This window comes from Pan troglodytes, chromosome 7, assembly GCF_028858775.2.
Source record: "Pan troglodytes isolate AG18354 chromosome 7, NHGRI_mPanTro3-v2.0_pri, whole genome shotgun sequence".
NCBI lineage: Eukaryota > Metazoa > Chordata > Mammalia > Primates > Hominidae > Pan > Pan troglodytes.
In genome coordinates this window covers 36672927-36700499 of record NC_072405.2, presented here as the reverse complement: position 1 = coordinate 36700499, position 27573 = coordinate 36672927, and the positions used below count along the sequence as shown (strand labels likewise).

The following is a 27573-nucleotide window of genomic DNA, read 5'->3' as shown; positions in this document are numbered from 1 at the left end:
TCGAATAGAATTACCTGTTTTACTGCGTTTGCCAAGTCCCCCTCCAAGTTAGCTACCTGCCTTCACCATCTGTAGCTCACCCCATACCCCTACCTTTGCAGCTGCATCAGTGGGTCGACCCCCCAACTTTCCAGCTTCTGGTTGGATTTGGCTGACAGACATCAGGCTGGAGTTTGAAAGTGGGGGTATTGAATCCTGGCTCCCACAGTGTGTGAGTAAATGGCTGTATTTCTCTACTGAAAGCTATGGAGAGCTAGAGTCCTTGTGGGTCCAGGAACTCCCTTACCCCTACCAGGGCTCTCCGGCTCCCAACAGAGCGCCTTTCCATCCCTTGCTGATCTTCTATAACCCTGCCCATTCGTGTAGACGGTTAACTCTCCCTGACAGACTCGGTTTGGTTTGCCTTGTGTTTCTCAGCTGGACTCTGGCAGTGACACACCCTAACGTGTGAAGCTGGAGATAAAAGTGGCATCAGCAGGTTTCTCTCTGCCCTGCTCCTTGCTGTGTGTCCCAGTCCATTGGACCCAAACCAGCAGGATCTGCACCAACTGGAGCTTGGTAAAAAGGCAGATTTCTACCGTCTGAAACTGGGGGTGGGGCCAGCAGCCTGCCTCTCTGCGGTGCTGATGCACGCAGGGGTTTGGAGAGCCCCTGCCCTCTCTCCACCCTGTCCGTTCACACAGCCGTGTGCATTCATTCCCCCACCTGCTGCACTCGGATCTGGGCACTGTGCCGTCGGGGTGCACCTTGCCCATTCTCTCTTTTTTTTTTTTTTTTTGAGACTGAGTCTTGCTCTGTCTCCCAGGCTGGAGTGCAATGGCACAATCTTGGCTCACTGCAACCTCTGCCTCCTGAGTTCAAGTGATTCTCCTGTCTCAGCCTCCTGTGTAGCTGGGATTACAGGCACGTGCCACCACGCCTGGCTAATTTTTTATATCTTTAGTAGAGACAGGGTTTCACCATGTTGGCCAGGCTGGTCTTGAACCCCTGACCTCATGATCCACCCTCCTCAGCCTCCCAAAGTGCTGGGATTATAGGCGTGAGCCACTGAGCCCAGCCTGCCCATCCTCCTTTCTACACAGCAGTGCCATGCGCTTTTTACCTCTGCTTCCCGGGAGCCGCAGCGCTGGTTGTGTGTGTGCAGAGTCTGCTTCTGTCACTTCACTTAAAAACAGCAAGCCAATTTATTAACCATTTGCTCAGTAGAAGTTTAATGGAGAAATCGTTGTTTAAAACAATCAGTCAAAAAGAACAGCTCTTTTACAAACAAGTTATGGCAGTGGCAAGTCAAAACCCCAGGTTCAATTTCCTATTCCTTTCACCTGCCCCTAGAAGGGGCAAGAGGCGGGTGAGCAGGAGAGATGGGGCTATTGAAATGGTAGCTAGAGGAATTACAAAAATACACTCTGATGTAGCAACAGGGTTGTGGTGAAACATGCCAGGGGGCTGGGGAGGAACAATCAGACGGGAAGGTTCTGGAGGCAAACGAAGCCTGCCGGATCTGCAGGCGCTCAGTGCCTTGGGGAAGAAGGAATCCTGATTCCCAGGCGGCAGGTCTGGGGCTGGGCACATGCTGTTTGGGGGATCACCTGGACGCCTGGGGAGACAGAAATGATTAAAAAATGGCAAACCTGATGGTTTTTCTGACCCTTTTCTATTCCCCCTAGAGACGGAAGCAGTGAAAGGGAGGCAAAGGAAAGCTATCAACCCAAGTAAATCATTCCTAACGTAGCCAGAGGGGTCCTCAGCATCTCCGCACATCTGCTCCCCCAGCCCCGGGTCTAGTGGCCGGACTAATAGACTAAACGGGAGGTCTGTAGGCTGTGACTCGATAGGCACAGTGGCAAGCCCCTTCCCGGGGAACAGTTCTGGCTGGTATTCAGAGCCCATGCGAAATAGTGCCCTTGTTTTACAGTTCTTTTCTTTGCAAGTGCTCTTTGAGCCTGATGGCACTGATAACCTGACCACGAATGAATGTGCTCAGTTTCCATTGCCTAGAAGGGTCAAAGTCTAAGGGTAGCAGAAAAGAGGAAGGCAGTATAGGGTCAGGGGAAAGGAAGGCAGAACCCTAAGACCAGCTGTGACAAGTTTTGTCTAGAGGTGGGCCTGCACCCCAACACCTTTCCTTCCTAGGACATCATTACACTTTCTGAATAGTGTTCTTTTTTTTTTTTTTTTTGAGATGGAGTTTCGCTCTTGTTGCCCAGGCTGGAGTGCAATGTGCACAATCTTGGCTCACTGCAACCTCCGCCTCCTGGGTTCAAGCGATTCTCCTGCCTCAGCCTCCCAAGTAGCTGGGACTACAGGAACCCACCACAATGCCCGGCTAAGTGGCTAATTTTTGTATTTTTAGTAGAGATGGGGTTTCACCATGTTGGCCAGGCTGGTCTCAAACTTCTGACCTCAGGTGATCCACCAGCCTCGGCATCCCAAAGCATTGGGATTATAGGCATGAGCTACTGCGCCCGGCCCTGAATAGGGTTCTTTATCCCATTCCAGTGTAAGGTGGCCCCACTTCTTCCCAGCCTTCTCCATGTCTATTAGTATTAGGTATCTTAGAAGTCAAGGACAGCATTGGTAACAAGAGTCCCCCAAGATGGAGACATCTCCATCATATGTAGGGCAGGTTGGGGTGTGTGTATGTGGATGAAAACAAGGTTGAGGCTGGCTGTTATAGACTCATAAATATCCATATTGGAACTCACCAACTGTGCATGTTGGGGGAAAAGAAACAGAGAGATGGTTGCAGAAGGAGAAAGGAGAGTCATCAATAATACCCAGATGAGCTGGTTAATGTTTCCAGTTTCCATCCAGAACTTGACATTTGAGCAGAGCCACAGACAGAAGCTCCTTACTGGTTTTGTTTCAGTGCCTCTCAGTTGGAAGCATAATAGAAGATTAGAAAAACCAATTGCCTGGATACAGGCTCAAATCATTTTTAAAAAAATAAATGGATTCCTGTTAATGGGCCTGATTTTCAACTGTATTTAGGTAAAGAACATTGCCATCGTTCAGAATTAGACATGAGCTTCAGTGTCCCTGAAGAGCCACTTTAAAGAAGAATGTCTTTAAGATTTGAAAGAATTCAACCCATGCTACTTCTGAACGATTTACTGTTAGGTGCTGTGCAGATATGTGTTAGAAAGAAATAGGAGGCTTGTGAAGGATCCAAGAGTGAGTATGACTTCAAAAGCAGTGCAGGTTAATTTGGGGCCTTTGGAGATGAGTCATCCTGCTAAAATAAACACATCAGCTTTCTCTTCACAACTTAATACACGTGTCCATATTTGGTAACAGGCCCGTGGTGAACATGTTGGCCTACCTGCAAAGGGGCCGTCTCCATGCTAAAGTGTGGGCACCAAACATTAGCATATGTACTAATATATCATCAAGGAAGGTTATTAGTGACACGGCTACCTCTGACACATGGGATGCAACTTAAAATAGCACATGCAGACATTTTTCTCTTATGCTCGGACTCAGGGAAAAGCCCCACTTGGGTAATGTTTTGGGGTGATTTTGATGATCTGACTGGTTCTTTGTGTTAGGACAATGTTACAGTTTAGAAGTTTGTCCTCTTCCAATTTCATGTTGAGATGTGATCCCTAATGTTGGAGGTGGGCCTAGTGGGTGGTGTTTGGGTCATGGGGGTGGATCCTTCAGGAATGCCTTGGTGCCCACCCTATGGTAATGAGTTCATGGGAGATCTGGTTGTTAAAGAGGCTGGGACCTCCCCTTTTCCCTCTCTTGCCCCCTCTTGCCATGTGGCACGCCAGCTCCCCTTGCCTTCTGCCATGAGTAAAAGCTCCCCGAGGGCCTCACCAGAAGCAGATGCGGGTGCCATGCTTCTTGTATAGACTGCAGAACGTGAGCCAAATAAACTTTGTTTATAAAGTACCCAGCCTCAGGTATTCCTTCTAGCAATGCAAAATGGATGAATATGGCAAGTTTCTTAGCTATTTAAGGAGACGTATGGGACTCTGCAGATGATCATATTCCCATATACAAATTAAGGCACATAGCCTTGATGGTTGGGAGTTTCCTAAATTTTCAGAAAATTCTACTGTGCTAGGTTGCCAATGCCACTCAAAGTGATGTATTGGTTGATATCCTAAGGAAAGTTGGGTTTTGAATGAACAGGCAATCAGGGTATTTGATGTATATTATTAGACATGTGGACTTGTATAAGGTGCCTGTGGGTATAGGAACAGAGCAGAAGAAAGAGAGAACAAGGAAGGAAGAGAGGAATAAAAGCAAGCAAACAAAACCAAAACAAAAATGGCACACTGGAAAGAAGTGAAATGGAGGAAAGAAGATGAACCCCTTTAGTCCATATTCTAGTAGCTACTAGGTCCATTGGACCAAATTCTCCACGTCTTGCTCAGTAATGATACCGTTGACCACAAGGAATCAGTCCCTCTCTGGCAAGGTGGCAGGATGGACAAATGGCTTGTGGAAGGAGGAAGAGCAGAAACCACAACTCCTGATCTTAACAGGAACTCTTTGGCCAGGTAAAATGGGAAACTTTAATGTTTCCATGGAGCCAGGCACCCTGAGAGCTGGGGAAAGGAGAGGGGATAGGTAAGCCATCTTTGAAGATGAAATAGCACCATCATAGCTGTGGTAATCGGACTCTGCTAATGGCTAAGAGTAGGTCCCACTCTTGGTGTTTAGAGAGACAATCTCGAGGAAAGGTGAGCTGACTGGTTGCTGTGGCAACTGGATGGGCGTATTGGTCCACTTAACTGTCCCCATAGTAACTAAGCTCCTGGGGAGTGATAGAGGAATTAGTTATCTTAACATACTACTATTATCCCCATGGTAACCAGTCTCTAGCCCGAAGTGGTCAGCTTCAAGGTGCAATCATAGGAAAATCTTTGCTGCCTAGAGAAAGGGTGGGCTGGACTCCTTGCGGGGTGTGTGTGTGTGGAGTGGGGAGGGGGCGGGGAGATGAATGTGCTTCTAGGCCTGGGAGCAAGGCTAAGACAGTTGGTGTGTGAGGTCTCTCCTTGCCCCCAGCTTATTGGTGCCCAACTCACTCATGGGTTGCAGTGGCCGGTACAGCTGGGAGGAGCGCCCCTTCCGGCTACACATTACCATTCTGGTGCAGGGTGCGCCGGCGCTGGCTGGACTGCATGCTCAGGACCAAGTATTGCCTCATAAACTCACTGAACCGCTTCTGATTGGCCAACTTCCTGGCCGACTTCCGGGCCCCGGTGAAGCCCCCAAATCTCTTCTGCAGCTGCTTCTGCTCCATCTCACCAGCCTCCTCCATGCCAGGCTCGGGCTCTTCCTGCTCCTGGAACAAGCTCCGGACTCGGGGCATTCGCCGCAGATGCTGCATCTCCGAAGCTCTCGGCTGGTAGAGAGCAGCCGCCACATGTTCTGGGGCGGCAGGGCTGAGCTGCCAAGAGCTCCTGGCCATGACCTTGGTGCATGGAGTCCAGAGGGGGCTGGGGAAGACCTTCTCTTCACACTCGAGGATGCACACCTGCAAAGATACGGGTGAGAGGAGGGGAGAAGGAACAAGGACCTCTGTTAATCCAGGGCGAGGGAGGAGATCTGGCCCACTGCACCAGTGCAAGTGCTCCTGAAGCATCTAAGTTATCAAGTAAAGTGGAGCAGTTTTACACAGGTTTTAGGTTCGTAGAATTTCAGAATTGGAAACAAACAGAGAATCATCTGACCCAGCTCCATCATTTTACAAAGAAACCAGGGCTCAGAGAGGTGAGCGTAACTTACCTCTGGTGTCACAGCACGTTAACATAGGAAGTTAACACAGGATAAATGCGCCCAACACCACACCTTGTTACATCTTTAGTCGGGTTTTTGGAGCCAAGCACAGCTCATGACTGTCACCCATAAAGAATTTTATTTTGTTCTCTCTTCAGGCTTGTGGGAGGTCACATGGGTTAAAGAAATTGGGGATGTGAAAGTATGTAGTCAAATCTGCAGGTTTATTTTAAGGTCACCATGTAAAGATCTCCCTAGGTGTTGTTAATTTTTCATCCCGCGTACAGCAGCCATCACTATCTGTGTATCATTTATAGCAAATGGGGTCAAGACCCTGTGGGGTGGTAGGCAGGCTGGACGTGCGGGGCTGAACCTGTGATCCAGTTCCAGGTGTGGGGAGAGATGCCATCATCAGACCAGAGCCCAGCAGACCTGCTCGGCTCCTAGGAACACTCTGCTCTGCCTCTCCTGCCAACCCTGACTTCTGGCCACCAGCTGGACCACGATGTTTCTCCACCCCCTCTTGGCTGGTTCTGACCTTGGCCCCCCACCTCCCACGTTCTTGGTTCTGATTGGGTCTCCTGGAAGCCTCTGCCCCCAGCTTTTCTTCCTATTTGCTGTTTTGGCTTCACCCCTAATTTCAGTCCAGGTTTCTGGCCTTAGCCGGCTGGAAACCCCACTTCAACCTGACCTTACTGCTGTGAGTCAGTAGGCAGAGCTCCTCATCATAGCGTGGAGCTTCTGCCTGGCTTCCAGGTCACCTTCTGGGGCAGAGGCTGCAACTGGCCCGTATTCATCTCCCCTTCTCCTTATGCACAGAACACTGTTTTATTCCTAAAGGCAACGTATATGTTTCCCAAGCTTCCTTGGAGCCATAAGTAGCTGACGACATAAAAATGGAAGTGTAGGCCGGGCGCGGTGGCGCACGCCTGTAATCCCAGCACTTTGGGAGGCCGAGGCGGGTGGATCACGAGGTCAGGAGATCGAGACCATCCTGGCTAACATGGTGAAACCCCATCTCTACTAAAAATACAAAAAAAAAAAAAAAATTAGCTGGGCGTGGTGGCGGGCGCCTGTAGTCCCAGCTACTCAGGAGGCTGAAGCAGGAGAATGGCGTGAACCCGGGAGGCGGAGCTTGCAGTGAACCGAGATCGTGCCACTGCACTTGACGCTGGGCGACAGAACGAGACTCCGTCTCAAAAAAAAAAAAAAAAAAAAAAAGGAAACGCAATCCCAGAACTTTGGGAGGCCAAAGCAGGCGGATCACTTGAGGCCAGGAGTTTGAGACCAGCCTGGCCAACATGGCAAAAACCCATCTCTGCTAAAAATACAAAAATTAGACGGGTGTGGTGATGGGTGCCTGTAATCCCAGCTACTGGGGAGGCTGAAGCAAAAGAGTTGCTTGAACCTGGGAGGCGGAGGTTGCGGTGAGCTATCATGTCACTGCACTCCAGCCTGGGTGACAGAGTGAGACTTTGCCTAAAAAGAAAAAAAAAGGTGATCGGGCATCAGGTGGGGTTTCCAAGAAAGTAGGAGACTGACTTAAGTGGGAAGAACATTCCGTTTTCCTCTTCCTCCAACTTTCTGTTTGGAATGTGGACATTTGGGCTGACATTGTGTTTGCCATCTAGAAATCATGCAGCGACTCAAAGGATGGGAGTCATGGGCTAGAAGCTGCCGACTGGCAGAGAAGAGAGAGGAGACTGGAGCTGCCACCGCAGCCCTGGGCTGTTCCCTTCTCACTCCTTGTGAGGAACTGAATCTATTGATTTCAGCCGCTGTCACTTTAGATGTTTGTTACTAGCAGGTGAATTTCATTCTTATCTGATATACTTGTCCTTCTGCTTGGCCTCTCGGTCCCTGTCTCTGAGTGGCACCTCACTCCCCAGTTGACTCAGATTTCAAACCCTGGGCATATCTTTTCCTCCTCTCTCATTGCCCCCATCCTGCCAGTCTACAGTTCTGCCCCTCCTCCCACTCCCTCTACCACCGCCTAAGTGCCTCTTAGGTGAAGTGGGTCCCTAACTGATCTCCGCATCTCTGGTCTTTGCCACTGTCATCAGTGTGGTACCCCTGGCAGGATACCCTTCCTGAAGAGTAACTAATCATGTCATTACCTTGCTCACAGCTGTCTAATTGTTTATCATATCCATAAAACAGCTCCAAACTCTTGAGCAAAGCATTCAAATCCCTCTACCACCAGGTCCAGCCCACCATCTAGGTCTTATTTCCGATTCTTCATCACACACCCCTTGAGGCCTATGAGGCTGTTCCTAGTGCCTTAAACACCGCAAAGCTCCTCGCACCTGCATGCCTTTCTCTCTGTCCCTTGGATGCAATGACCTCCTTGCATCCTTCCATCCATCCTTTGGGACCCAGACAAGCTCCAGTGCTGCCCCTCTCTGATAGCTTCTAGTTCCCTGGCAAGAATCACTCTCTCCTGCCTCTGTCTTCCCACAGAACTTTGTATTCCTCTTGTGGAAATTTTAATGCTTTATGTCATTAAATTGCAATACCTTCTAAGGCAGAATATGACAGGTTAGGAACCACATCTTATCATGTGTGAATCCCTTGCAGGAATCTTCTCCTTCCAGTAAAGAGTAGGGTTCCAGTAGAGGTTAGTTGAACTGAGATGAATTAATCAAGAAGTCACTCTATATTTAGCTGAGAGTATAAAAGAAGGGAATGAAAAGAGGTGAGAAAGAGTCCCGGAAGAACAGGGGTCACAGCTAGTTGCAACCAGGACTGGGACGCCCCTAGTGCTTAGCATGCGCACTGTTGCAGCAGCTCCTGTCACCCTGCTGCCACCCTTTGCTTATCTGATTACTCATCTGTCCCATTAGTCCAGGATTCCAGGATTCTTTTATTCTTTTTTTTTTTCTTTGGAGACAGAGCCCACACCTGGTCTAAAGGGTCCCACACCTGGATGTGAGTCCCAATCACCTGCAGAGCTTTTAAAAACAGAATTTCGGCTAGGCACAGTGGCTCATGCCTGTAATCCCAGCACTTTGGGAGGCTGAGGCGGGCGGATCATCTGAGGTTGGGAGTTTGAGACCAGCCAGACCAACATGGAGAAACCCCGTCTCTACTAAAAATACAAAAAATAAGCTGGGCGTGGTGGTGCATGCCTGTAATCCCAGCTACTCAGGAGGCTGAGGCAGGAGAATCGCTTCAACCTGGGAGGCAGAGATTGTGGTGAACCGAGACTGCACCACTGCACTCCAGCCTGGGCAACAAGAGTGAAACTCTGACTCAAAAAAAACAACAGAATTTCAAGACTCAACTAAATCTCTGAAGAATAGAAGCAGGGATTAAAACTTATTTTTACAAAGGAATTAAAAACTTAATTTTACAAAGGTCAGGTAATTCCGATATTTGCCTGGGTTTGCAAATCATGAATATAATTCAACATTTGCATTTTATGATGTGGTTGAGTAATGTGTCCAAAACAACACGGTTAGATAACAGTATAACCTGAACAAGAACTCAAAGATGCCTTGTGGCCCAGTCCAAGACATCTACTCAGCTACCTCTGTGTGCTTGCAATATGAATTGGTGGCAATTAATGCAAGAAGAAGGATTCTATGAGACCAAGAGCTGAGGTTTGGATGGGAGTATTGCCTATGTTCCACTGGACTGGAGGGGACAGGCAGGGACTGGGTCTGACAGGAATGTTCCTTTCCTTCCCTGGTAGGGTTTCCAAGAAGCAACCTGTCCAAGTCCACCTATTAGTCACAGGAGGTAACACTGGCCGCTAGTGATGCTCAAGCCGTGGTTTTTCTGAGCATGCCTTTTTCATTTAGCTTTTGCTCAGAGATGCTTAACACATGGAACCTAGTTGCTGACAGAATGACCTCAGCAGGGAGATGAAGGGAACTACTTTTTCACACCTGCAATGTTACTGATTATAAAAAATGATAGGTAACTTCCATAGATAGGGAGGGCTGCCTTAAGAACAATGGAGTTGCAAACTTCTGGAGTATTCCATAAAAATTGCTACTGTGCTGGGCATGGTGGCTCCTGCCTATAATCCCAGTATTTTAGGAGGCCAAGGAGGGAGGCGCCTTTGAGCCCAGGAGTTTGAGAGCAGCCTGGGCAACATAGGGAGACCTCAGCTCTACAAAAATAAAAATGTTAGTGGGGTGTGGTGGTGCATGCCTACAGTTCTAGCTACTTGGGAGGCTGAGGTGAGAGGATTGCTTGGGCCTGGGAAGTCAAGGCTGCAGTGAGCTGAGATTGCTGTACTGCACTCCAGCCTTGGTGACAGAACGGGACTGTCTCAAAGAAAAAAAAAATGCTACTGGAGTTTGTTAGAATGCAAATTTTTAGCCTAAAGCATTGGAGATTCTGATCCACTAAGTCAAGGGTGGGGCCCAGAAATTTGTATTTTTAGCAACAGCTCAGGTGATTCTGAGACTGGATGATACCTGGAGAAATCCTGTTTTGGAACTTGCTCTGAGGAGGAAGAAGCCATCACAGAACACGGTGGTTAAAGACTCCTACAGAGAAAGAGTCACCTGGGTCTGTACTTAGCCTGCTCCTGTAATACTTGGAAGAAAACCAGCTAGAATGAATGTGTAGTATATTCTTTCAGATCAGAATCCTGTTGAGTTAGTACTCTACAGGCGTGGATCTCAACTGGGAGTGATTTTGCTCACTAAGGGGCCATTTGGCAATCTCTGGAGACATTGTTGGTTGTCAGAACTGGTGTGTGTGTGTGTGTGTGTGTGTGTGTTACTGGCACCTAGAGGCCAGGGACGCCAGTAAACATCCTAAAGTGCCCGGGACAACCCCCACAACAAATAATTCCCCAGTCAAAAGTGCCCGTAGTGGCAAGTTTGAGAAACTCTGCTCTACAAAGTCAACAGGGATGCAGAGAAGTGTGGCTAGCACTGGGAAAGTCATAGAAGGGTAGAGTGGGGGAGCTGGATCTGACTTTTGAGCATGCTTGGCCCAATCCTTGCAGAACAGGAGCCCCAAACTGCTTGTTGAATTGTTCTGCTCTGTCAGTTTATGGAAACAAGTGGAAGAGTTGTTAAACTTGGAGGTGCTTAGATCTTCTGTGAGCCCCTGGGTTTCCAAGCCCAGATGGTAATTAGATTTTGTGTCAGTCAGAGAAAATGAAATTGTGTGATCAAACAAGATGCCACAGTCCATACCCAGAATTGATGCACTGTTAGATAAATTAGATGCTAACAAAATCATCTCAACTCTTGACTTAGGAGAGGGTTTTGGGCAAATAGGAGGAAGCTAAATTCACAACGCATTTGCAGCACCAGATGGGCATAGGAGCTTAATGCCTGACCCTCTGGTGTGGGGAACTCACCAGCCTTTTTCCAGAGATGGGTTAATGGCTTATTAAGTGAGCTGGACACGTTTTGGCAGCCCACGCTGATGGCATTGCTATATTAAGCCAGAATGCGTATGGGCATCTGGAGTCTCAGATGGCTGCCAAATTCATCTGTAAAGCTGGGCTTATGGGGAAAGTGAGCAAATGGCCATTTTGGTGTCTGGGCTCAAAGATTAGGGTACAAAGTGGGAAACAGGCATATGAACCCATTGGGGATGAAAGGAGCAGCTCACAAAGGTGGTCAAGTTTCTGCCACTAAAGAATCACACCACTTCTGACCAAGAGACATTTGGGAGCTATTTGCTTTGTGAGGTCCTGCTAGAATATCTGAGGACAAATACAGCAGATGAGCATAGAAGACAAACATATAAGGAACTCCTACTGCAAGTCACCTCATTAGAATTTTCATTTCATGAAGATAGAAAGAACTACCAGAAGGTAGCTCGTTTTGCAGTAGAATTTTAGGGAATTTTATTGATTGATTGAGACAGAGTCTTACTTTGTCCCCCAGGCTGGAGTGCAGTAGCATGATCTCAGCTCACTGAAACCTCTGCCTTTGGGGTTTAAGTGATTCTTCTGCCTCAGCCTCCTGAGTAGCTGGGATTACAGGCATTCATCAACATGCCCAGCTAATTTTTGTATTTTTAGTAGAGACAGAGTTTCGCCTTGTTGGCCAGGCTGGTCTAGAACTCCTGGCCTCAAGTGATCCACCTGCCTCAGCCTCCCAAAATGCTGGGATTACAGGTGTGAGCCACTGCACCAGGCCAAATTTTAGGGAGTTTGAAATAAATTTCCCCACACTCTTTCTTGGGGACTGGTTGCCTTATTTTTGTCTCTAAAACAACTCAGTGAATCCAGTTTTTTCTCCTTGAGCTGATGAAGTAAGTACCATTCACAATTAGGTTAAAGGCCAGGACGTTGCAATGGGTTTGGGTGTGAGTCATTTACCAATAAAAATTATAGTCTAACAACAAGCAGCCATACTCAAATAGTCTACTAGGAGCAGAAATAAAAAGTTTCTTGATGAAGCCAAGGATCCAGAGGATCCTGGGAATAGCTCAGGATTATGTAATTTGGTGGAAGGACTGGGGAAGTGACCCTTGCTGAAATATGAGTCCCCTGATCATTTACAGAATGGACATAGTCAAAGGCTGCCAGATTTGGAAATGGATTTGAGTGCCTACATTCTAGGCATTTCATTAAACTTAAACATAGGTTAAAAGTGAATACAAACTAGAAACAAAAACAAGCAGGCAGCCACATCCTCCGGGGGGTTAGCGAGCACTGTGAAGGTGTTAGTCCCCCATTGTGAGGCTTTTACAGGTCCATTTTCTGACTTGTTTCAAAGAAGTAGAGCTGATAATGTTGTCTAGACCCAAGATATTTAAGATGCTATGGAGAGATGCAGACATGCTCCAAATTTTTGAGTCTCTGAAAGATGGAAATGTAAAACCTTTACAGAGACTGCAGCAGATGTGCCTATTAGGAGACTAATGGTCTTAGAATCTTCCAGTTTCCACGGGATGGGATGTGTTTATTGAGCTATGCTCTGTGCCACACACTGTGCTGAGTGCTGGGATACCCAGATCCATCAGTAAAGAAAGCTCACTCCATATGGGGAGAGAGAGTCCTGCAGATACAACTAACAATCAGAACATGAGGAAGGAGGGCCCACTCCACTGGGGTGGGTGGAGAATCAGTGCAATGTTCTCTTACCAGAGGACACTTAATCTGGGATTTGAAGTGCGACTGGGATTTATGGATGGGGGAGGAGGCTGTGGCAGGCACAATGGCAGGGCAGGAAGAGAAGGCAGGATTTCTGGGAACTATGGAAAGTGATTGGGAACACGGGTCTGGAGCCCAGGTGAGAGGAGTTCAGGAGGATTCCTCTAGGAGTTTTCTGCAGCCTGCGGGGAGCAGAAGGCCTGGGATGTATGGGTGGGTTCTCAGAGGGAGGTGAAAAGCAGAGAATCTTGGCGATCCTTTATGTGTAGGGAGTGGGGAGAGGACAAGGAACCAACACAGTAGCCAGAGTGAGGAAGAGAATGAGGCACATGGACCGAGAGAGGGCTGGCGTTCCTGAAGGAGGAAATCATCAGCAAGGTAGGAGCTCAGAGAGAAACACGGTGGATGAGTAAGAGGAGACATTTACTGTAACCACTTAACCGAGGGCCAACTGTAGACTATATTCATGGAAAGTAATAATGTTAATAACATGGGAAATTGATCCTGGTATAATATAGTAAGTGAATTGGTTAACTGGAGATGCCCTGGGTAGTTATGACTGGTTGGAAAATGGGCTTGAAAACCACTGAGCCCAAGAGCTTGGTGCTTTGGGTCTGCTGGATTTTATCTCCTCCTCTGTTATCTGGAGGTGGGAGACACCAGGGTGTGTTAGTCCCCCTGCAAATACTCGGTTCTACATTTGTACATTTGCCTTAAGGAACTGTGGTGCTTCTGGTGTTTTTGAAAGGTTAAGGGGTTTAAAAGATGGCATCTTTTGAAGGAAGTTATTTGACTATAAAGTAAAAAACAATTGAGCTATACTGGATTTAATAGGAGAGGAGTAACTATCTGGACTGAAATGTAGATAGTTGACAAAGCAGTTTATTTAATGAAGAAAAAGTTAATACTGGATTTGCACCTTAAGTTGGAAATTTAAAATATAAGAGAGCATTTTGGTACTAAGGGGTTCACTGTTGAGTTATCTGCAATATCAAAAATAAAGAGCACAGGCCAGGTGTGGTGGCTCATGCCTGTAATCCCAGCACTTTGGGAGGCTGAGGCGGGTGGATCACGAGGTCATGAGATTGAGACCATCCTAACACGGTGAAACCCCATCTCTACTAAAAATACAAAAAAAAAAAAAAAAAAAAGTAGCCGGATGTGGTGGTGGGCACCTTAGTCCCAGCTACTCAGGAGGCTGAGGCAGGAGAATGGCATGAACCCAGGAGGCAGAGCTTGCGGTGAGCCGAGGTTGCGCCACTGCACTCCAGCCTGGGCGACAGAGCAAGACTCCGTCTCAAAAAAAAAAAAAATAAATAAATAAATAAAATAAAATAAAATAAAATAAAGGGCACATACCTGTTCAGTGGTTAAACAAATTACACGGTCCTTCTGTATCCACAGGGGATTGGTTTCAGGATACTAAATCTGCAGATGCTCAAGTCCCTTATATAAAATGGCTATGCGGCCGGGCACGGTGGCTCATGCCTGTAATCCCAGCACTTTGGGAGGATGAGGTGGGTGGATCACTTGAGGTCAGGAGTTCAAGACCAGCCTGGCCAATGTGGTGAAACCCGTCTCTACTAAAAATATAAAAAATAGCGGGGCGTGGTGGTGGGCGTCTGTAATCCCAGCTACTTGGGAGGCTGAGGCAGAATTGCTTGAACCTGCGAGGTGGATGTTGCAGTGAACTGAGATCGCACCACTGCATTCCAGCCTGAGTGACAGAGTGAGACTCTGTCTCAAAAAAAATGAAAAAATAAAAATGATCAATAAAATGGCTATGCACATCCTCCTGTACACTTTAAATCATCTCTGGATTACTTATAATACTTAATATAATGTAAATGCTATTTAAGTAGTTGTTATGCTGTATTGCTTTATTTGTATTATTTTTCATTGATGTATTAGTATTTTTTATTTTTTTCTGAATATTTTCTATCCATGGTTAGTTGAATCCTTGAATGTGAAACCAGTAGATACCAAGGGCCAACTGTAGACTATACTCATAGAAAGAAATAATAACATGAGAAATTTATCCTGGTATAATATAGTAAGTGAAAAAAAGTAGGATTCTTTCTCTGACTGGTGTAATTAAGGAGGATTTAAATTTCTCTTGTTTTATACTTTTCTGAATTTGCCAAACTCTCTGAAATGAGTAACATTATTTTAATCCTGGGAATGACCTGGCATCACAGGCAGGGCTCTTCCTGCAGGTGGTAAGGTGGAAAGATCGTAAGGTTCTGGGTCAGAAGAGCAGCTCCTGTCTGATCTGTTTCCTATGGGCCATGTAGTGCTGGGCAAGTCCTGTGAGCTGTGGGAGAGGCCTTGGCTTCTCACTCAGAGTCTGCTCTGGAGTAGGGAGGGAGGAGATAGTCAGGGAGGAGGACAGCCTCTCTGCCTTGCCTTGGGGACCTACCTCCAGGTCGAAGCTGTCCAGGGCTGGGTGGAGCTTCTCCTGGCATGTGAGACAGTCCCTCTGACAACTGCTGAACACACTGGAGAAGAGACTGAGCAGCAGCAGGTCACAAAGCAGGACTTTCATGGTGCAGGAGCAGGAAGCAGGTGCTGGAACATACAGGAAGCATGGCAATGAGTACAGCCATTCTCGGGGGGCTGCTCAGGGCCAGAGACCCTAACCCAGAGAATGCAGGAAAGACACTTCTCTGCTGTCTCTGGCAGGATGGCACTAGGGGCCTGCGATTCACTTTGCAGGGGTGTAAATTGTCAAGGCCATAGGCGACCCGGCCTATCACCTAGGCTCAGTGTTCACACACAGGCTTGTTAGTGTCTGGGTTCCTGGGTTAGTCCTGGGTGGCAGGACACCCCTGTGATTCCTGCCAGCTGGCTGGCCTCGACACCACACAGGCACTTTTGGGAGCAGCTGTGTGGTGGCAGAGACAGCTTTCTTGGGAGCTAAAGGCATCGCTTTGCAGTTTACCAGCATGTGACATTAAATCAACCACTTTGAGCCTCAGTTTTCATGGCCCATAAAAGGGGAACAGTGGCACCTGCCTTATCACAGGCCTATTGTGAAGATGAAATGAGATCTGTAAGGGGAGTTTTGCAAAGTGCTGTGCAAAAGTAAGATGAGTAAAATACGACATTTATTAATGACTCAAGTCCTTCCTTTCATCCTCCTGGCCTTCCCTGCTGCAGCCAGGAATGCCCCCAACCCCCCTATGCCCCGAATTCTCTCTTCCAGGTACTTGCCTCTTACCCTGTTAGATGTGAGCTAGTGCTATGGTCTATCTCTGTCTCCCTAAAATTCCTATGTTGAAATCCTAACCTCCAAGGTGATGGTATTAAGAGATGGGATCTTTGGGCCAGGCACAGTGGCTCACGCCTGTAATCCCAGCACTTTGGGAGGCCAGGGCGGGTGGATCACTAGAGGTCAGGAGTTCAAGACCAGCCTGGCCAACATCATGGCAAAACCCTGTCTTTACTAAAAATACAAATATATATATATATCCGGGTGTGGTGGTACACACTTGTAATCCTAGCTACTTGGGAGGCTGAGGCGAGAGGATTGCTTGATCCTGGGAGGTGGAGGTTGCAGTGAGCCGAGATCGTGCCATTGCACACCAGCCTGGTTGACAGAGCGAGACTCTGTCTCAAAAAAAAAAAAAAAAAAAGAGAGAGAGAGATGGAACCTTTGGGAGATGATGAGATCATAAGACTAGAGCCCTTATGAATGGGATTAGTGCCCTTATAAAAGAGGCCCCAGAGAGCTAGCTAGTCCCTTCCACCACTTGAGGACACAGCAAGAAGGCAACATCTAAGAACCAGGAATAGACCTTCACCAGACACTGAATCTGCAGGCACCTTGATCTCAAACTTCCCAGCCTCCAGGACTGTGAAAAAGTTGTTTCTGTTGTTGGCAGGACACAGTGGCTCATGCCTGTAATCCCAGCACTTTGGGAGGCCGAGGCAGGTGGATCACTAGAAGTCAGGAGTTCAAGACCAGCCTGGCCAACATGGTCAAACCCCATCTCTACTAAAAATACAAAAATTAGCCAGAAATTGCTTGAACCCAGGAGGCGGAGGTTGCAGTGGTCCAAGATCACGCCACTGCACTCCAGCCTGGGTGACAGAGCAAGACTCCATCTCAAAAAAAAAAAAAAAAAAAAAAAAGAAATTTCTGTTGTTTATAAGCCACCCAGTATATGCTCTTTTGTTACAGTAGCCTGGACAGACTAAGACAGTTGACTTCCAGAGCAAAGGGCCATGTTATTCACCTTGGCATTCCAGGCCAAGCACAGGCCCTGGCATGTGGAACTTGCTATTTAAAACCAAACAAAGAAACTATTCCAAGATAGTAGCTCCAAGGATTGGTTGATTAGATCAGTGGTTTGCAATCTTATGTAGGATTGCCTGAAAGGTGTGCAGTTTTCACTGTTTCTCCTTGAAACTTATCTTTTGATCAAGGTTTCTAAATCTGAAAGATGCTTCCCTGTACTGTATCATTTTGGGTCCCTGTAGAACCATCTTTAGGTAGAGGATTAAATGGAAAAGGAACAAAGAACTTTCTAGAAATGTAAATGTTCTTGACTGAAGTCGCAGGGGTGTATCCATTTGCTAAAACCCATTGAGTTGTACGTTTACATTCTGTGCATTTCACTGTATGCAGTTCCCTTAATAAAGAGTTCAGTGTAGAAAACCAAAAATGACTGCCTTTATTGCTTTTTCTTCAGATGATATTGAGGAACTGTAGAAGGTCTTGGTACTCCAATGCACCCTGCAGACCAGCTGGAATCTTGTTAGAAATGCAGACTCTAGGGCCTCACCCCAGAACCACTGAATCAGGAGCTGCATGTCTTTTTGTTTTTGTTTTTGTTTTGAGACAGAGTCTTGCTCTGTCAACCAGGCTGCAGTTCAGTGGCACAATCTCAGCTCACTGCAACCATCACCTCCCTGGTTCAAGAGATTCTCATGCCACAGCCTCCCGAGTGGCTGGGATTGCAGGCACATGCCACAATACCTGGCTAATTTTTGTATTTTTAGTGGAGACAGGGTTTCACCATGTTGGCCAAGCTGGTCTCGAACTCCTGACCTTGTGATCTGCCCGCCTCGGCCTCCCAAAGTGCTGAGATTACAGGCATATGCTACCAGGTCCCGCTAATTTTTTGTAAGGATCCACATTTTTAGCAAGATTCCCAGGTGACTTGTATCCATGCCAAAGTTTGGGAAGTGCTGGTATGAGAAGGACGTGAACAAAGGAGGGACCTGCAGCTGAGCCCACCCCAGTTCTTCTTGTGCGTCATCAAAGCATTTCATACCCAGAGGATGATGACTACTGGGGTGCTCAATAAGTGTTTGTTAAATCAATGAATTGACTTTTTGTTTGTTTGAGACGGTCTCGCTCTGTTGCCCAGGCTGGTGTGGAGTGGTGCAATCACGGCTCACTGAAGCGTTGAACTCCTGGGCGCAAGCAATCCTCCCACCTCAGCCTCCCAAGTAGCTGGGAGGATTGTTTGAGCCCAGGATGCTTGGTTAGTTTTTAAATTTTTAGCAGAAATGAGGTCTCGCCATGTTGCCTAGGCTGGTCTCGAACTCCTGGCCTCAAATGTTCCTCCCACCTTAGCCTCCCAAAGTGTTGGGATTACAGGCATAAGTCACTGCACCTGGCCAATGAACTCACATTTGAGACGGGTTTTGAAACAAATAATGAACACAGTGCCTACATAAATGACTGTATCGCAAATGCATTTGAGATTAATTTTTCTTCTCTATCCCAAGGACCAGGGCTTTAGTTGAGATTTATTGCCTTGGTTATTGTAATAGCCTCCTAATTAGTCCACCTAATGATCTGGCTTCCCCCCAAGCCATCTCCAATCTGATGATGTCACCTTATATTTAAACTAATTTTATAACCTTGTTGCTGTCAGGGGGAGCTCCAAGGACTTAGCACTGAGCAACTCCTGCTTCATCTCCTGGCACCTAACCTTGCACAGCCTCTAGTCTCAGCCGATCATGTGTAGCTCCCAACTGTATCAGGCTCTTAATGTCTTTCTTTTTTTTCTTCTTTTTTTATTGAGACAGAGTCTCACTCTGTTGCCCAGGCTGGATTGCAGTGGTGCGATCTCGGCTCACTGCAACCTCCGCCTCCTAAGTTCAAGTGATTCCCATGCCTTAGCCTCCTGAGTAGCAGGATTACAGGTGCACACCACCACATCCAGCTAATTTTTGTGTTTTTAGTAGAGACGGGGCTTCACATGTTGGCCAGGCTCGTCTTGAACTCCTCACCTCAAGTGATCTGCCTGCCTCGGCCTCCCAAAGTGCTGGGATTACAGACATGAGCCACCGTGCCTGGCTTCTTAATGTCTTTTTATCTTGGCACTTGCTGTTCCCTCTGCCCAGAATATCCTTCTCCAACTCATCCTTCACACACACCTCTAGCATCATCCCTTCTGGGAAGCCATGTCCACCCCCTGGTCTGAGTTAGATCAGTCTCCTCTGCTGCCCTGGCATCTGGAAGAGCACATCATAGTGGGAGGCCAGCGAGCCTCGGGGGCCCCATCTATCAACACAGGCACAACAGACCCACGCTGCAGAGTGGCGGTGTTGTGCGCTTTCTCATCTGCTAATGACTACAGACTGCCTGCTTCCGATCACAGCTCTGAAGCTTGCTAGCTGTACTTGACCTCTCATTTCCTCATCTGCAAAAATGGGATGAAATTAGTACCTAGCTCAGAGGTGATTAGTGGGTTAATGTTTGTAAGCAATTAAAATAGAACTGACAGGCAATAAGAATATATATGAAAGGAAAAGAAGGAAAGAACCTGGCATGCAGCATTCACTCTAACACTCTTTTTTGTTTTTTGAGACGATGTTTCACTCTGTTGCCCAGGCTGGAGTACAGTGGCACAACCTTGGCTCACTGCAACCTCCACCTCCCAGGTTCAAGCAATTCTCTTGCCTCAGCCTCCTGAGTAGCTGGGACTACAGGAGTGCACCACCTCGCCCAGCTAATTTTTGTATTATTAGTAGAGATGGGTTTCACCATGTTGGCCAAGCTGGTCTCGAACTCCTGACCTCAGGTGATCCACCCGCTTCGGCCTCCCCAAGTGCTGGGATTACAGACATGAGCCACCATGCCTGGCCTTACATTTCTCATTCTACTAAGTTTCCGTCTTTCTAGACATTTTTGTAGAATTTGTTCCAAAGCGTGGCTCTGCCCTCTACAGCCACATGGTGGCAGTGGCTATACGTCGCAGAAGAAAGGGAAGGGAGGAGAAAAGGAGCCGTTTCCTTTCCTTCCTAATATGAGGTTGTAATACAGAATGTGTGCATAGGCTGAGCTGACAAACTGTGACAGATGTTAGCAAAATGCTCTCTGGCTGAGGTTTTTTGTGAACTTCATTAACTGGGGCAACTTGCATGTTCAGGAAATGTTGGCTGGTTTGACTGATGCTTGCCAAAATCTGGGTAAATGGGATTTAGGGGCGAGGTATAAAAGGAAGATGAGCTTCTGGGACATGTAGTACATGTTCCATTTGATAGTCTTCCTGCAGGTGAAATGTGAGGCCCTGCAGCTTGGCACTTGGGGAGACCTTGTTGAGTGTCCTTGGCTCTAGCCAGGACCTCCCTGTGGGTCAGAGGCACATCTACCTTTCGGACTCCAACCTCCCGACCCTTCTCTGTCTCCCCTCACTTTTAACAATTGACTCCACTGATTATTTGAGGAGCCATCCATACTCAATGCTATCCATTCCCCCTTGCAATTCACAGAATCCGCAAAATGGAGATGACCACATAGTTCCATCCACTCTACAGGTGGCTTGCAAGCTTTAAAATGAGATTAATGTCAGTGAAAACTCAAAATTATGTAAATATCATTATAAAAGAGACAGCATTCTGTATTTTCTCATACACCTCCCAACACCTACTACAACTGTGTTCTAGGTTAAATCAGATTTTGAACTTTGAAAACTCAGTAGATGTTTTTCATTTGTAAGAAGTCTTGACTATATCTCCATGCTGGATGATGTTCTGTATTTAAATGGAGATGAGTACTTAGTTAATTCACGAGTTGTATTTGTGTTTAAACCTTACACTGTGGAGCTGTGTGACTGCGGACAAGTCCTGAGATGGTCAGTCCTTTCAACTACAAAGTGGGGATAATAACAGGTTTGTTGTTACATTGATGCTGAAACTTTATACTTTGTAACGGTGGGACTGTGTGCAAATTATTTCACTTCTGTGAACCTCAGTCTTCTCAACTGTGAAATGGGAATAGTGACAGGTTGTTGCTATTTGTATACAACCATAGCAAACATCAGTAAATCAAAAGTTACCTGAGTAGGCTGAATTTTCCATGGCTTGTATTTCACTTGGTGAGCCAAGCTCAGCTAATACTTCTATGTGGCAATACTATATTCTGGGCGTCTCATATTGAATAAAGAAATGTTGAATTGCCTTTTCTTTTGGTAATGACACCTCATAAATTTAATTGTGCCTTGCTGTTTATAAAGATAAAATACCACTATGGCTTGGCCTTAATCGATTTGCATGTAATCTTGCTTCCAAGGGCAATATAATTAGTTGCTTATCTGTTTGGAGAATCACATATGCAGCTTTAGCCGAAGCTGGACCCTAATTGAGTTTTGTCTTATGACCTATTCGAAGTCCTGTAATTTTGATGCTGCCAGCAGAGAAGAGGGGACTGCTCTTGCTAGAGGCAGATACACCTCCATCCTTTTCATCAACCATATGTAGAGAATATTCTTGACAGGTTACCAAAAAATTTTATATTCATCTATTATACAACCCTGTAATCTAGGGTTAATATCAACCCACCTTTTAAAATGAACATAAACTCTTAGAGGTTAAGCAAGTTGACTAGGATCATCTAGTTTATAAGTAGCAGAGCCAGGACTTAAACTCAGGTGTGTTGACTTCAAATCATGTGTTCTGGGAAACCATCAACTTTACACACTGTTTCTGCTTTTGGAAGATTGCCAGATTCTGATGGCATCTCATTGCGGTGGAATCTATTTGCATTTCATAGCAATCATATTGCTATGACTTTAGAGCACTATGAGCCAGGCTTTGCGCTAATTGCTTTATAAGCATCACCCTATGGGGTAAGTGCTATCATCCCCATTTTATAGTTGAGCAGATTGAGGCTTGAGGAGCTGATGTAACTTGAAGTGGCAGAGCTGGGACTTATGTCTGACCCTGCCTGTCAGTGATCCCAGCAGCTGTCTTCATGTAGGACTTCCTCTTGTCCTGAAGTCTGTACTTCCTGTCTGATGACAACCTTTTTTATTTACTTCTTATTTTTTATTTTTTGGAGATGGAGTCTCGCTCTGTTGCCCAGGCTGGAGTTCAGTGGCGCTATCTCGGCTTACTGCAACCTCTGCCTCCTGGGTTCAAATGATTCTCCTGCCTCAGCCTCCTGAGTAGCTGGGATTACAGGTGCCCGCCACCATGCCTGGCTAATTTTTTTTGTATTTTTAGTAGAGACGGGGTTTCACCACGTTGGTCAGTCTGGTCTCAAACTCCTGACCTCGAATGATCCTCCCGCCTCAGCCTCCCTAAGGTGCTGGGATTACAGGCATGAGCCACTGTGCCGGGGCTGATGACAACCTCTTTATGGTTGCTTCTCTCCAGTCCACACAGGGATCCTTCATTATGCACCAGCTGCATGTCCATCAGAAGATAGGTGGGTCTTCCCGATGCCCCATTTCTTAGACCCATTGCAGATAAGACTCCTACAATGGAGCTTGTGCTTGTTTACCAGCTATTATGGAGAGAGGCTGCTTTAGTTTCTTTTCCTCTTCTGGCTGATACAATTACACTTCAAGTGTCTCTCCTCTGATCTAAATTTCCACCTGGAAAGAGGGGGACGGCATAGAGGAGGTGGAGGAAAGAACAATTGCCCAGCCCGGGACAGGTCAAGCATTCCCCAGGCTGGAGAGAAATGAATGCGTGAGAGCTGTGCTCAGAAACAAGAGTCCTGCCTTCTAGTCTGGCTCTGTCATTACCTGTGGGATTTTAAGCAAGACCTTTTCTCTCTCTGGGCCTCAGCTTTTCCCTCTATAAGAAGAGGCAGTTAGATGAGATGGTTGATATTCTCTGATTTTATGAATGGCCAGATATTTGTCCTTTCCTGGAAGTGAGGTTGGAGGGAAGAAGGGAAGAGGAAAAGGAGATGAAGGCTTTATGGGGAAGTAGCTTCCAGGCAGCATGAGGAAAACCATAGAAAGAGTGTGGAGGGGGCAAAAGACACACGTTCAGGGCTACTGCAGGTGGGAAGGTAGCCCTCAACTCCCATCTTCCTGGTTCTGGGCCACACTCCCACATATACTGGCAACATAATTTAAATAGATTTTGGAAAGCTTTTATTTACTTTTAGCTGGGTGTATTGGCATGCAACTGCAATCCCAGCAACTTAGGACGCTTGAGCCCAGGAGTTTGAGATCAGCTTGGGGAACATAGTAAGACACCTATCTCTACAAAAAAAAAAAAAAAAAAAAAAAAAAAATTTAGCTAGGTGTGGTGGTGCACATCTGCAGTCTTAGCTATTCAGAAGATTGAGGCAGGAGGATAGCTTGAGCCCAGGAGGTTGAGTCTGCAGTGAGTTATGATTGTGCCACTGCACTCCAGCGTGGGTGACAGAGTGAGACCCTGTCTGTAAACAACAACAACAACAACAAAAGACCTGCCTGGGCAATATAGCAAGAGCTCCAACTCAAAAAGAAAGAAAGAAAAGCTTTTATTTACTTTTATGTAATAAAATCATTCAGTGTTCTTTTCTAAAATATTGGAAAACAGAGAAACAGCAATGAATCTAGGACAACAATCTTCAAACTTCTTCTTCTTCTTCTGTTTTTTTTTTTTTTTGAGACAGAGTCTCGCTCTGTCACCCAGGCAGGAGTGCAGTGGTGCGATCTCGGCTCACTGCAACCTCTACCTCCCGAGTTCACGCCATTCTCCTGCCTCAGCCTCCCGAGTAGCTGGGACTACAGGCGCCTGCCACCACGCCCAGCGAATTTTTTTGTATTTTTAGTAGAGACGGGGTTTCACCGTGTTAGCCGGGACGGTCTCGATCTCCTGACCTTGTGATCTGCCCACCTCGGCCTCCCAAAGTGCTGGGATTACAGGCATGAGCCACTGCGCCCAGCCAAACTTCTTTAACTTTGTACCCCTAGCAGTCGATTTTGAGTACACATTCCTAATTTATTTATAAGTTACATACATTATAAAATCCACTAAAATGCAAATTAAGAAAGGTAAGATAAAAACAAAAGTCGCAATCTCCTGGAGCCCGTTGTGAGTTTGGAGGAAGCCAGTGCTCTGGCCGCCCTGTGCTCCTGGCACTTGCTCTGTGTGGCTCCTATCAGGAACTCCACACACGTTCCTTGGCTGAATGAAGGAAAGGATGAATGGAGAAGGAGGGTGGGGGAAGATTGCAGGCCAGTGTGGAAAGAGGGGAGGTTGGATCTGAGCCATTGTGGGATGGCAGAGCTGGGGTGCACGGTGAGAGGCATGCTATCTACTCCACCTGCCAGGCTGGGCCCCCGGGCTGATGATTTTGTGCTTCTGCAATGTTGAAGCAGCTGCCAGTATTTTGAAAAAAAAAAAAAAAAAAAAAAAAAAGAAACAAACAAAAACCCCCCCCCACAGGATCGTGGAAAATTGAGACTGAAACTAATTGTAGCCTATCCAGGGAGATGCCCAGAAAACTGGCTTGCCCCTGAAATCGATGTGCTCCAAATCTCACGACTAGTTTGTGATTAGATGGAAAGCTTTATGTTCGATTGTGGGATTTAAATAAGGCGTTTAGAAAATCCAGTTTGCTTCATGACTGCCCAGCAATTCAAGCCACTACCAGCCACTCATTGTCAGGACTGCTCCCGTTTTCTGAGAAGGGCCCATCCCTTTCCTAAGATATCTGAGGAATAGCTCCACCCAGACTCGGAAGGAAGATATTTCAAAGCTTCCTTCGTGGGCTTTGGGAGCTGTGGAGCTGGATGGAGAAATGAGGGATCACTGAACCGTGTCAGTGCAAGTAGAGAACGCTCACCTGAAACTTCCCATTCCTACCAGTGTGCATATGTGCGCGTGTGTATTAGCATGAAATAAGCACGTAGACAAGTTTAGCTCGCTGCCTGGCACAGAGTGGGTTTCAAGAAATGTTAATTCCTTTGCCCTCCTTTTATGTGTTTGACCTGGCTGCTGCCTCCCTCTTCAAAGCCCTTGACCCATCCAAATTCCACCTGCCTTCTCACTTGGTAGAATCCCAGGAATGCCTGGAGGAAGTGCTCCTTCTCCCGAATTCTTCTAGCACTTGCTCTCTGGATAATGTGATTTAGGACTGAATTACACCCTGCCTTGCATGGTCCTCTAATTGTTTCTCATGTTTGTGTTACGTCTCTCCTCTACCCCCGACCCCACTATGAGTTCATAAGCACCCCTGACCGTAACAGGGAGATGAACTGGAGCCACAGTGGCTTGGCTCAGTCCTGACCCTGCCATGTACTGAATAAATCATTTAATCTCTCAGCTTCAGTTTCTCCAACTGCAACACCGAGATAATGGCACCACCTCACAGGGCTGTTGCTGGGATAATAGGTGTGAAAGCGCCTAAATCGTTGTACAAATGTAAAGTGCTGTTATTATCACCTCTGCTGAATCTACTAGAGCCCCTGCAAGCCTCCCTGCCTGGTGGAGTGTAGACGGTAACTACCTGATTGATTGAATACAGAATAGCTTAGTGACAGCTCCTGTCATAGGCTCCAGGGAGCACAGGTTTGAGCCTAATCCTGCCATCACTCCCTTCACTGACAATGCAAACTCGCCTGCATTTTACAAATCCCTAAGTACTCTCAGCCTTCAGCTGATAAAGCAGGGGCTGCTGCCCTGTGCGCAACAAAACTGCGCCCTCAAAATGACCCAAGGCTGTACCACAGCGCCCTCGCCAGGCAGCACTAGGCGGCACATGCTTTTACAGAGGTGGTGATGGTTGGGGATGGGTTTTCCGGGGACCCTCCCCTGCAGAAGACTCAGCAAGCCCAAAGGAGCACGAATCCTTTTTGTTAAAGGTAACACAGCCTCAGTGTAAGCTTGTAGAATATTTCCCTGCCACACTTTACAAATGAGAAAAAAAGAGGGTGCATGCAGTAGCCACCCACAAGCAGCGAAAAAGAGCAGTATTTGCTTTGGGAGGTTTTGATAAGAAGCCAGGCAGTTACTTTTCCCATCTATGTTGAAAACTCTGGTTTGGGCTTGCTGGCGAATGCCGTGCAAAGCTCATCTTTTGTTAGTCTGCCGAACAATGTTATTGGTTATAATTGGGGCAATTATGGGCTGCTTGAGGAAGCTAAACACAGATGTTTAAGCGCAGGATGGGGGTATTCAAGTCCAAAACAGCTTGCTTTAAATAGTCCATTTCCCAAATCATCCTGCCTTACTTGAAATTCCCCCAGAACTTGCCCATGTTCAGAGCGAGATTCGGGGAGGAGGGGCTGGGTAGTGAAGCCGGGGAAGCAAGACTCGAGGGAGAGAGATGCACAAAGAGAGGAAGAAGAAAGAAGGTGGCTGAGAGAGCCTCGAGAGTTGGGATGCGGTGACTATGAACGGAGTATTCTGCATGACCTGGGCAAAGACCTTTAGGTGGGGGAGATGGGCAGGGGGAGAGGGATGCCAAGCGAGAGAAGAGCCCTCTAAATGAATCGGGTTCTGGGAGACCAAGGTCACGCCCGTAGAAATGCTCTCTGGAATTCACACGCCGTGGCGCTCAGCAGTGTGTGTATACAGGTGAAGCACACTCCCCAGATCTGGCGCTTCCCCATTATTTGTAGCAATTTCTGCTGGGGGCAGAAGGGAGAAGGGCTCCCTCCGGATTAAAAACTCCCATCTGGATGGCATCAAGTTCAGTGATAGGCGGAGAAGCAGCCTGCACACCGCATCTGAGAGGAAAGGAAGCCACTGAGAGAAAACCCTCATGAGGGGGCCAGGGTCTTCCTGGGGGCCGCCCCGTGGAAGGCAAGCCCCCTTCCAAGTGCCTGCCCCTCCCCTGGCCTCACTCCTCCAGCAGCCTCCTCTCGACACAGAGCAACAACCACGTAGGGGCCACAGCTGGGGAAGCAAAACTTTTCCTCATTTCCAAGTTCCCCTCTTTCTGCTTCTGCGTCTGTCTGAGGTTAAAAAAGAGACTCAGCCCTCCCCCATTCCCCACCATCCAAGCGCTACAAAGGAGATGAATGAAGAAACCATCTCGCAAGAGGCCAGCAGCATCCACACTGGACAAAGGAGAGAGGCCGAGGAGCCAGCCCCTGGTGGCCCTGCCCTCCCGGAGCTCCACGCAGTTAGTCCAGTTAGTCGCGGTCGGGCTGGGGGCCCCGTGCAGTTGCCTACCTGAGAGCTGTCAGTCCCCGGCTCCCTCCGATGGATGCGAGGCTCGGTTCCGCTTTCTCAGCCACACCAGCATATATATCCTCTCCCCCACGCACAGCCCTCCCCTTCCCTGCCCACCTCCATGACACATACACACACTGACCCCCTTCAGCAACCAAACAGCAGAACCTGCAAGCCTTCCTGGCTGTTCCCTTCCCCCGGCTCTGCCATCAGACCTGTGACATCCCCACCTCCCCATCAATCCATTCTCAAGCCTGCTTCACCTGGACTCTGTTCAGCCAGGATCCCACAGCTGCCTTCCCTGTGCTTCCAGAGGCTCTGTGAGGACTGACGGGGAGCTCTGGCAAGTCAGAAAAAAAGCCTCCTGGTGACAGTGACGAGGCAGACCCCAAATCCTGGAG

At 47.4% G+C, this 27573-nt stretch overlaps 1 protein-coding gene across 4 annotated transcripts; it reads right to left on the bottom strand.

Moving 5' to 3' along the window:
* Positions 1 to 1183: 1183 nt before the first annotated feature.
* PNOC (prepronociceptin) lies at positions 1184 to 27573 on the bottom strand. Of its 4 annotated transcripts, none has more exons than XM_009455097.5 (4): positions 27436 to 27573; positions 15228 to 15376; positions 5098 to 5491; positions 1184 to 1597 (listed from the first exon to the last, which is right to left on the bottom strand). In XM_009455097.5, the coding sequence occupies exons 2-4, from the start codon at positions 15351 to 15353 to the stop codon at positions 1512 to 1514; spliced, it is 606 nt and encodes a 201-aa protein (XP_009453372.1). In that variant the 5' UTR covers positions 15354 to 15376; positions 27436 to 27573; the 3' UTR covers positions 1184 to 1511. The 4 variants fall into 4 exon arrangements, with proteins under 4 accessions (XP_009453372.1, XP_519684.3, XP_009453371.1 ...); XM_519684.5 differs by lacking the exon at positions 27436 to 27573 and adding an exon at positions 27173 to 27265 and having other exon boundaries at positions 5040 to 5491; XM_009455096.4 differs by lacking the exon at positions 27436 to 27573 and adding an exon at positions 27173 to 27265.